Source organism: Hyperolius riggenbachi, chromosome 2 (genome assembly GCF_040937935.1).
Source record: "Hyperolius riggenbachi isolate aHypRig1 chromosome 2, aHypRig1.pri, whole genome shotgun sequence".
NCBI lineage: Eukaryota > Metazoa > Chordata > Amphibia > Anura > Hyperoliidae > Hyperolius > Hyperolius riggenbachi.
In genome coordinates, this window is record NC_090647.1 from 107714094 (window position 1) to 107726085 (window position 11992).

At 41.4% G+C, this 11992-nt stretch overlaps 1 protein-coding gene across 1 annotated transcript; it reads right to left on the reverse strand.

Annotated features, from left to right (window-relative positions):
- Positions 1-4613: 4613 nt before the first annotated feature.
- On the reverse strand, positions 4614-7478 carry HOXC9 (homeobox C9). The gene is made up of 2 exons (XM_068265081.1): positions 6914-7478; positions 4614-4922 (listed from the first exon to the last, which is right to left on the reverse strand). Exons 1-2 carry the CDS (start codon positions 7476-7478, stop codon positions 4678-4680), a joined length of 810 nt encoding a protein of 269 aa, XP_068121182.1. The 3' UTR covers positions 4614-4677.
- Positions 7479-11992: the final 4514 nt, after the last annotated feature.

Below are 11992 nucleotides of genomic sequence, written 5' to 3' on the forward strand. Positions count from 1 at the left end.
GCACATCCTTTATGGGCAGCACGGTGGCATAGTGGTTAGCACTTTCGCCTTGCAGCACTAGGTCTCTGGTTCGAATCCCAGCCAGGTCAACATCTGCAAGGAGTTTGTATGTTCTCCCCGTGTCTGCGTGGGTTTCCTCCGGGCACTCAAGTTTCCTCCCACATCCCAAAAACATACAGATAAGTTAATTGGCTTCCCCCTAAATTGGCCCTAGACTACATCACATACACTACACGATACATACACATAGGACATATGACTATGGTAGGGACTAGATTGTGAGCTCCTCTGAGGGACCGTTAGTGACAAGACAATATATACTATGTACAGCGCTGCGGAAGATGTCGGCGCTATATAAATGCTAAATAATAATAATAATAATAATGCACATACCCATCACATGTTAGTTACTTCCTTGCACCTATTGGGGTGGGTGGGGGGTTGTAAAGAGGTACCCTCTTTACCCTTATAAATATGCAGAAGACTGGTGATGCTTTGTTGGGATCTCTTCCGATTTCACATTAGGTGATAGACAACGTATTTTAAAAAAACAAACAAAAAAAATAATGTTATGTCATTGCATTTGTCTAAAGCAGGGGTTCTCAAACTTAGTGCAATAGCATCAAGTAATGCAACCGCACATGGATATACAATGTGGCTGCATTACCTGCTAGTTAACCTTTAGTCCCCGCAACCATGGGTGAAGTTGAAAATGAGAGGAATCGCTGTGCCCAATAAGCATCACTAGCTACTTGGAGTGGGTCGTCGCCTGATAAGGGTCATAATGGCATTTCGGTACTTGTTTTTGCCGAGGGGTGCCTTGACAAAAATTTCAAAGCCACCAAGGGTGCCTTCACCCAAAAAAGTTTGGCAACCACTGGTCTAAAGGTATATAAATGGCCTCCAATGAGAAAGAGAGAGAAAAGGCACCACAGACTGCTTACCCTCTGTACCTCTATCCCACCCATTTCCCCTTGCTTTGGAAATGCCTGTATGTATTTTGGTAATTCCAATAAAGTTATATTTGATTTGATGATAGAGAGTGAGAGGGAGGGAGGTAGAGAGAGATGATCCACAGATGAGGAGAGGAAACTCTACATCCTACTGGGGGAAGAGGGGAAAAACTGTGCAAATAGCTGCCCGATATGTCACAGCCTGCCACCAACTGAGAGGAAAATGATACCACATGGACTGTATACCCCCTATACTCCCCTCCCCTATAAACTGTATATTATCTACACCCCTCTCCCCTATGGACTGTATATGTCAGCCCTCCATACCATCCCTTACACCCTCCACACCCCTATGGACTGTATACCTATATCCTGCCCTTATCCCCCCCCCCCCCCCCCAATGTTGTTAATGTTTTGTTTTGCTTTGGCAATGCTAAATGTATTTGTTGGATAGAGAGAGAGAAAGAGAGAGAGAGAGAGAGAGAGAGAGAGAGAGAGAGAGAGAGAGAGAGAGTTGTTGTTTGTAAAATTGTTATACACTGTAAGATTAGTTATAGTAAAGTTTATTTTAGTGTGTACAAGTAAATGTAATCTACAACCATACCCCATGCTCATGATATGTAAACATAAATGCACGTGAGTGTTTTATCTACACACTGCTAACCGAATGATTTCCTTTATGTATTGGTTGGCAATAAACAAAAAGGATTTATTAAGGATGATTAAGGATGAGCACATGAGCTGATACAACAAAACAACATACTGTGCTTTTTTTGTTTTCGTTCTACTGTATGCAACCCACTACCAACAATATATATATATTCTGTCCATCGATCCTCCCATGCACCCTCCCATGCTTGAGGTGGGCCCACCAATCCATATCAGGGTGTGAGTGTCGTCCACAAGCAGCAGCTAGGCTGCCATGGCGGAGTACAGTGTTCCTGGTGGGGATGGTGGATGACGCTCTGTACAAAGACTGTAGGAGCCAGTATGCTGCACACCTCTCTCTCCCTCTGCTGCGTTTTTACTGCCTTCTACCTCCTTTATCTGTTTTAAAACATTTTTCATCCCAGTGAAGTCGCCTGTTTGTTGCTTGTAGACAAAACATTCCAATAATCCAGTTTCAAAGAGCAGAGTATGCGGCTTATTTAACCATAAAACAATTAATGCCAGACGTCTAGCCAGCTCTGGGGCTCTTGTTTTGTTCACCTCCATTCAAGACACACATCAGTGAGACAAACTAGGTTGTAAAGATAGCCCCTGTGTGCGGAAGTATACCTAGTGCCTGTCCTAATTCAGCTCTGTGCTGTCCTTTTTATCTCGCTCACAAAGGGCTGGATTATATGATACCCTCCGGAAAGAGGACATATGTGCCACATACCACGAATAAACACAGAGATTGGAACATTCCCCTCTCACATACAGCACAAACCTCCCTATAGACTGCATGCTACATGCAGAGGTGGACTTGATCTCCCTGCCTTTGTCCATTTCCTATCTCCTTCTTTATCCTCCTGTTTCTCCTTTTGAAAGACAAAAACTTCCTCATCATGGAACATTAAACTGACTGACCAATTCTCAAAGTGACAATGACAATTCAGACCCATCCATGGCTTGTAGGGATGAAGAAAATCTGCAGTAGATATATTTGTTCGTATGTATCTGTTGTATCCTATTACTATGATACGTAAACATCTTTGGGTTTAAAAAAGTATCTCTTCTGTCTTTTTGTTGTGTCCATCAATACCCCCCCCCCCCCCCCTCCCCTTTAATCAGTGGATGGTATTTATATTCTTAGATGGCCACTGGGAGTGAAATAGCAAGAGCTAGCCTGCTGAAGCGGCCAGGCTTCCTAAGGTTGCGAAGATCACTAAATCTGTCGCTGGCATGAGATATATTTGAATGATAATAATGGGGATATGGGGCCCTTCTTGTTCTGAGACAACCAATTCAAGAATGGAACGTTGAGAGCTCTGTGAAGATTGCAACGTTCACCATAACATTCTAGTGAAAGAGAAAAAAGGGGGAAAAAAACTGCCTTTCATTTTAACGCTTACATTTCAAAAAACAAATGATACAAAAATATACATCAATATAGAACATTCAGAGGTGTAACATCTGATGCTTTTTGTAAATCCTAAAAGAAACGTGAGATTCATTTTAAGATTTTTGTTTGTTTAGTTCATCATTTACAAATATAGTAGCTGAGGGGTTGTGTACATTCAATAATAAACAGTTCTATTAGGGAGAATTAATACAATCCTCCGCCTGCCTTGTGAGGTTTTATGATCTAGCACTGTGTAGATTGCTTGTACAGTGCTCATTGTCGGCCATTAGGCTGGCCTACTGGTGCATTCCTACCAGAAAAAAAACTCCTGCCTATAAATTATTTAACTATACTATCCCAGTAGCGTTTTCACATGCTAATAAAACCTTACGAGGCCCTTAAAAAACACTGTAAAAAAATACGTTCCTTGCTAGTTTGCTTTCTCCTTACGTTTAAACTTCAAATAAGCGGTAACAGAGCAAAGTAAATAGGTAGCCAGCAAGCTGGATGTTTGTATAGAGAAAAGACAGGATGCCATATAAGAGAGAGGGAGAAAAGGGAAGAATATCTGGAGACTCAAGGCAGCCCTTGCAGGAAGCAGCCTAAATTAGGAATGCGGCCCTTCTATTATTGTCCAAACCTGACATTTCTCTTGACTGAGGCTATAAATTATCATGTCATGTATTCTAACTTGGAAGTCAGATGCAAATGAAACAAATACAGCTTTATTCTAAAATCATGATATCCAGAGTGCTCTGAGCGCCATTCTACAGGCGGCTTATGGGCTGGGAGCAGTTTTATCCCTCACATTGTAAACCCTGAAACCAAACAAATATATTTATCTATAGCTATGCGTTCATCTGCCTGTTCTATATGTAAGCAACAGAAAAGGATAGACTTCGTGCTAAAGGGCCCTGGACTCATTGGGGGACGTTGTATTTAATGGTAAGTGCGGTTGATCATGATTTAATGAAATATATGTTATACAGAAGGATATACACCTCTCTGCTATCCCTGGTCCTGGCCCGAGCCATGGATTCTCTTTTGTGCTGGGGTTTTATATGGCCACAAAACACACAAAAGGCGTTCTTTATAGTGCACTCTTTTTCTATATTTACATAGAGTTCCTTCTACAGGCATAACAGAACAATACTGAACATTTTCTTTGTGACAAGAATAAAATACATAAATATATACATCCAAGAGACTTTCAATACTATAACAAAACATACTGGTAGTTTCCGATTTGAATTATACAAAATATGCACTCAACAAACTTCTTCAAATAAAAATTAACACTGGATAAGTTTTAAGTTACAAAATAAAATACTAAAAAAAATATTCAAGTACTTTCTTGTTTGTTTTTGTTGTTGTGTTGTTATTATTGGGTTTTTTGTTTTTGTTTTAGTTCTTTTTTGAAGACAGAGAAGAGAAACATTTCTTTTGATTTGCATTTTATAAAAGCGTGTGCTTTTACAATGCGTGTGTTTATTGTCTAAGCTAAACACCAATGTCCACATTCATAGTCAATAGAAGTCTGTGTGGTTTTTTTTATTATTAATATTATTATTATTAAGTGATGATTGAGCCCACGGGAGACAAAACAAAATAAAATGTTTTCTTCACATATCTGTAATAACGAGGTGTTTGATAAGAGCATCTTGTGTCCTACACAGTCTAGGGCTGTTCCTTGTCGGTTTTTTCCTTATTCATTTTCTTCATTTTCATTCTTCTGTTTTGAAACCATATTTTAACCTGGCGTTCAGTGAGATTTAGCACCCTTGCGACCTCATAGCGCCGGTCCCTGGTTAGGTACATATTAAATAGAAATTCCTTTTCTAGTTCCAAAGTCTGATATTTTGTATAAGGACATCTTTTCTTCCTCGTAGAGCGAGCATGAATCCAATTTGCCACTGGGTTGTCTGCAAGCAAGGAAAGCAGCAAAAAGACAGAGAGGAAAAAAAAGGTTAAATTTCATATCTATGTAATGCAGATTCTTTAATATTTTAATTTTCTGTTAATCAGGACTGCTTAATGAAGAAATCATTCAACATTCTCCAACTCCTTCGCCTCACAAACGCCGATCTTATAGGGGGACTGATTTATTTAATGGTTGTGTAAGTAGAAGACTTTTCTTGTGTGTGCAGACGTTTCTCGTGGCTAAAATTGATGTGGGCACTTAAAGGTATTTAGCACATGAGTAGCAGAAGCCATTGTAAGCCAGCAATAGTAAAAAATACACTACTGTGTGTGCGCTCAGGGCCATAAAAGGCTGCTCCAAGTCCTGTTTCCTCACAAGACTTTTAACCTAAATCAGCCCTAAAATAAATAACTTAGACTTTTATTTGATTAGATTTTGGATCTCACACTACTATTTCTGCTGGCCCTCTGTTGCATGGACTGTTTCTGAGCAGCGTGTGTCTGCAGACACTACCAGTGTAGCAAATTATCTCTATGGAATATCCATATTGTATTTATGATATGATCTAAGCATAATGAGGGAGGTAGGTTAGACATAACAGCCAACCCAGACCTATGTATACATAAATATATCATAAGACTTTATATACATACATAGCTATCTGGCTACCTACCTAATACATACATATATACATACATATATGTATATCCCCCTGGTATGGTTACTAATCTACTTGTTCATCTGTATATTATATTTACAACATGGAAGAAAATTGGCATATAGGACTTGTAAGGGATGTGGTCTGATATATATATTATCACTTATCACAGAGCACACGGTATATATATATATGTATATATATATATATATATATATATATATATATATATATATATATATATATATATATATATATATATATATAGTGACTGCTGTATTGTCTTAGGTGTTATGTGTGTTTATTACTACCCACCAAATCCTTTAAATGTCCTATTAACTTTCTGAGGATATTTCTTTGAGGGAAATTATTTTTTGCAGGAGCCATAAATCCGTCATCGTGTGTACACGCTTATGTGTCTGTGTACTGCTTAATATAATTACATAGCAGGGATTGCGCCTGTATAATTTGGAGTTTTATAGCAGAGGAGTTTATAACACTGCTAATAAAATGTGTTACTGCCAGGTGTCTCGTCTAGTGAATGGGCTCTGCAATCGGCCACACTGATGATAGATCAATAGTACAGCAGCGTCTATTAAACTGAAACTGGGAGAACAGCAAAAGGTTTAACTTTTTTTTCTACCCCCTTTTTTTTCTGTAAGGATGACACAATTAAGGAAGCTCTCTGTGTGAATCTGATCTCCTCTCTGGCCATAACCATAAAACCACAGCTAAGACGTGTTGGCTGAAATGCCCCAATTGTCCCACGCAGCTTATTGCCTGCAAGGGCATTTCTCTGCTCCCCTTATAGAGTTTAATCTGTTGGGACCCTGGGACTGCAGAAACTGGACTCCAGTGTGCAGGCAGGGGATGCAGGAAAACGTGTAAAATAATAGGGATGTGGGTTTTATCACCCAGGCAGGGTGCTGTGCTGGATTTAGGTGCTGCCACAGTGTGAGACTGGCTGGAGCTGCAGTCAGTGACTGTTACATGCAGAAATAGCACAGGGATATGTATGGATGTATGGCTGGCTATAGGTCTGCATGCATGTATATGTGTGTGTATAGGGTGTCCCTGCTCTCAGCCTGGATGTCACGCTGCACATGGGAAATAAATGCCCCCACGCTTGCCTGCTCTAATACATCCCTTCCTGTGCCTTTTATCCTGTGTGTATTTCCCATTCAGCCAGGTCTTCCTGCAGGCTCTGTGCCTTTGTAGGGCAGGGCCCTGCTAAGGAGGTAATTTCATTTTATGGAGGACTCTACTACATGCTATAATTCCTCCTCCCCCCCCCTCCTGTCCGGTTGTAAACAAGAATGACTCTAATAACTTACTCGGGTCCAATTCAGACTTGTCTTCTTTGTGTTTGCTGGAGAGGATGGCCTCGGATTCCGGGGAGGGGATGGTGTGCAGAGGTGGCCTGTCCCTGAGGTCTCCGGGGGAGCCATACATGTAGTCCGGGTAGCTGCGTCCATCGCCCGGGCCACAGTCCCTCCTGCCCGGGAAGGCGTCCGGTTTGAGCCCATAGTGCCGTCCGCTCGCTGCGAAGCCTGGGAATGACACGGTCCCTGAGATGGGCTCCAGCCAAGTGCGCATATACCTGGCGTCTGTGCCCAAGTGTGGCTGGTGGTGGCTGTAGGGGTGGTAGACCACTGAGGACTGGGAGTGCACCGGGCCCCACGACGTGGTGAACACTGCTGGTTTCGGGGCAAAGCTGCAGGAAGGGAAATCAGCACAGTCCGGCACTAATCCTGAAGGTCTTGCAGCTGCTGGGTGAGCCCCAGTGGTGGGGAACCTGGAAGCCAAGAGGTCTTCACTCTCATGGCTGATCAGAGAGTCCACATAATAGTTGCTGATGGGACCCGACGCAGACATTGTTTCCCCTTCTTTTACATTCATAAGATTATTGTATGAACTGTATGTGTACTTTTTATCTGCTCATAGAACAATCAGGGCAGGTAATTATTTTTTCAGCCTCTCATGCTTGTCATTGGCTCCCTCGACACCACGTGATTGTATTTACCAAAAAAAAAAAAAAATAGACTGTAGATCAATGCGCAGGTCCCCATTGCTTCTAATAGAAACTGAGCGGTCTGGTTTCTATAAAACGCGATGAAATAATGTGAAAATCAAAGGAGTGCAGCTGCTGGCCCTCATTAAGAGTCCTGGCGAACCTCGACTTTTTAGGGGGGCATCGTGGAGAGAAAGAACTTAGGGGATGGATATATAAGTGGGAAATGACGGAAGGGGGACTATTTCTTGACGCAATCCATCTCTGTCTCCTCTCTGTATTGCTGCCAGAATACTAGCATGGATATATAGTACAGCCCAGGACATAGCTTTTCATTAGAAATACATTATGATTTCTGCATCCCGTTTATAAGCACTTTGGAGGAATCTGCTTCCTGCTATTTATGCTGAAAACTGCTATGAAATAAACGGGAGTTCACAGCCTATCCCTTTCACTTTAACAGTGCCCTGTCTCTATCCCCCCTAACTGCCTATGTGGGTGCCTTATATTAAAAAAAAAGTGCCCTGTGAGCCAGTTGGGGTGTCTGATATAACCACCGAGGCACTGGGAGCCACAGCTGAGCTGGACAGAGAGGAGGGAGGGGAGGGCAAGTCAGAACTCTCACAGACACATTGTAACAGAATAAAAACTGTTAAACTACTCCCATCTTTCAATGGATGTCTGTATTCGTCTGCTGAGACTTGGATGTTTTTATGTCCTTCAATAAAAAATTTACGAGGCTCATTCGATTGTTCATAAACGTGTCGTTCATTAAACAAAACTGTAAAGGTCTGATTTCAACTGTAAAAAAAAAAAAAGCACACACACATAACAAAAGTTATAGGAAGTTTGCCCATTCATTTTCTGAGGGGCTGAAGAAGACAGATTTTCCTAACAATGACATCCTGGTGGAGCCACTGCCAGTGCCACCGATCCTGCCAGTGCACTGTTACTATGGCTAGGAATTCCATCACATCGCTCAGAGGATCCACCGGCTATCAGAACAGCAATGTCACACACAAGTGGCCAGTTACCAAGGGCTGGCTGCATTTTTTTTTCTAATATGAGAAATACCCTGTTTTTGTTCCACCCCAAATTATGGACATAAAGCGTCTATGTATGGCTGATAAATCTCATTTTTACTGTTGCACTGGAAGTTCAGAGCTGCAGTAAATAATCACGGATACTACAAGAGGCTTAGATTCCCGTTGTCGAGGTTGGCTATCCAGGCTTTGCCCTCACTGGTAGACGAAGCCTTTCTTTAGCACAGGGGAGGGCAAGTATGCATACATAATGGTGAATACATTGAAATATGGATGATTTGCATTTCCACAGAGGGAAGCCCCCAAAACGCATCACACACTCAAAAAATACATAATAAAATCACTTTTTTTTCACAGAAGATAAAACCACTGCACAGGGCATAATCAAATGTATATTTAATGCATACCCAGTTACCACAATGGCATCAGTAGCCATGCACAGTGCACATAAACCGAATGAGAGCATCCGCCACAACCAAATGCTGTTATTAATTCATATGATCCCCAACTGTGTAACGCCAATACCAGCAGCAGCTCCTTCCCCTGCACCCCGGCACCGCAAGGCTAATTGGGGATTCGTTAAGTTGCAATATGTAGCAAGGAATATATTAGCACACATTACTCAGCCTTGTAACTGCTCAGTACTCTCAGCTCAGGCTTGATGGCTGTATTTACACCAGGAATGACAATCATCTCTCACAGATATTATTTTTTCTTTTTGCACTTAGCTAAGCAGACCTCTTTTCTGTCTCAGAATTTTACATAAAACATAATCCGTGCTAATTTTATCTCCACTCTTCGTATTCATTACAGGCTACGTACACAACACCTCTGTACACAAATGCAGACAGGGCAAATACATTGGATCAGTGCCACAGAGAGAGAAGGCACAGGGAGAGTAGGCAGGAGGGGGAACTATTAATACACTAATAACTGGCACAATGCATCCTGAAGTCCAAACAATACTTCCAAAGCAGCACAGTGTATACTGGACATAACAGAAATAAAAACATTTTCCATTGATAACAATGCAGGAGCATTTCAAAAATGTTTACAATACACACAACACAGTAATTCACAGAGCAGTTGTTATATATATATATATATATATATATATATATATATATATATATATATATATATATATATATATATATATATATATATGTGTGTGTGTGTGTGTGTGTGTGTCTCAAAGCAAGCATTAACCCTTAAAATCAAGAAGTGATATCAAATCTGCACAGATCAGCAAAGCAATGCCACACTAGACAAAATAGGCTCTTATTACTGAGCACAGACACCTCTGTAATCGAATAATATGGATACATTCATGTGTCATCACATTACCTTGCACGTTGATCCAGGATGCCTCAGGTCATATTCTTTTTTTTTTTTTGGCGTAGAAAATAGTCTTAAAAAACCAAAGCCATATCCATTGCAGGTTATTGTCACAGTGTCTCCCTCCATATATCCTGTATCCAGTGTGTTCCCTTACAGGCCTGCCAGGACCAGGAGGCACCTAGGACGTCCAGTAGCCTCTCCTGACTCACTGCTGGATCCTGGCTTCATTCTCCACATACAGGTTTACCTTCCAGCTGAAGAGAAAACAACTGCATTGGAAATATAGGAAGACTTCCTTATTCTGCATGAGGATCTCCCTGCATTTTATGACAACTTTCCTTCGCTGGTTTACTCATGCTGAAATGCTACTGTCATAGTGAAAATGGTGCTTCCTCACTCCCCTCTGTCTCCCCTCTATAAATAACTCCCAGGGAATGCTTTTTTTACTGTTCTATTTCCTTAGTCAGTCTATGATATATACAGTATGTTGCATGTTACTTTTTCTCAGTCGTTCTGAGGAGATGCTTTTTTTTCCCAAAGCCAGCTAGTTTTTAGAGGGGGGAAATAAATGAATAGACTGGCTGTGGGAATTGAAGGATGGCCCAGACATCTTGGAGAGTAGCAAGAGAGAGAAAAAAAAATACCCAAGACAGTCCTGAAGACACAGGCCTGGGGGGAATAAAAAAAGCCAACTCATTCAAGTGAAGGCCCCTTTCCCTCCCCACTGCAGGTTTTATGAGTATACACGGGGTAGCTCTGAAAATTGCAGATGGGGTGGGGAGAGAAAAGAATCACCTCAATATAATATCCTGTTAATGGGAGCCATAGCACCCTTTGTCCCAAGGATTTCCAAAGGACTGTGAGTGATCTGGTTTATCCATCATCGGCTGTTGGTTTGCGCGCAGCAGACACATTCACGCCATACTTGACAGACAGACAAATGCGCTCTCCAAACACCCATCTTGTGGCTTGGCTGTCTCCATGGTATGGTTCAATAAACACCGTCAAGTTCGGTATAATGCATTAACATTTTTTTCTCCCCCTTTCTTTTTGATTTGTACTTTTTTGGGGGACATAATTTGGATATCTAGTAGAATATTTTTTAAACAAATAGGTATATCAGCTGCACAGTAAACACAGCCCGGATGCATAGCCCGCCCAGCATAAGGTAATTAAGCAGTTGTCACTGCTCTGTGGCAAATGTCCTGTCCTTGTGTTTGTCTACAAGTCTACTAGTCTGTCATATCCTTACTATCTGTGCATAGTTGTATGTTGCTTGTGTACACTGTTCTAACTTCTACTGTCACTGTATCTATGAATGATGTCTACTACTCTCGCATACAAACAGGGGGGGGGGGGGGGGTATTACAATGCTGTGGTAAGTTTACTACTTGTGTCTGCGTTGATAACAGTAGAATACGGGGCTCCACACATTACGGTAAGTTTACTACTCTGTATGTTGTGAGAGAAGAGTAAGAGGCTGATTAAATAACGTGGTAAGTTTACTACTGTGTCTCATGAGACAGCATCATAATACTGGGGCTCTTTACAACGTTATGGCAAGTTTATTACTATGTCCACTGAAAAACAGCAGAATATGGGGGCTTATTACAACACTGTGGTAAGTTTACTATTGGGTCTAATGAGACAACAGCGAGGATTGGGGCTTATCGTAGCCCTGTGGTAAGCTCACTGCTGTGTCTAACAGACAACAGCAGAATATGGGGCTTACTATAACGTTATGGTAAGTTTACTACTGTGTCCATTGAAGCAACTGTAGAACACGGAGGCTTATCACAATAATGTGGTAAGCTTACTACTGTGTCTAATAAGACACCAGCAGAATACTAGGGCTTATTACAACACCGTGGAAAGCTTACTACTGTGTCAGCAGCAGAATACAAGGGCTTCTTACAACTTCGTGGTAAGTTTACCACTGTGTCCACTGTAACAACAACAGAGTATTCAGCATACTGCAACAGAGCATAACGCTACAATGTGGTAAGTTGACTACTGTG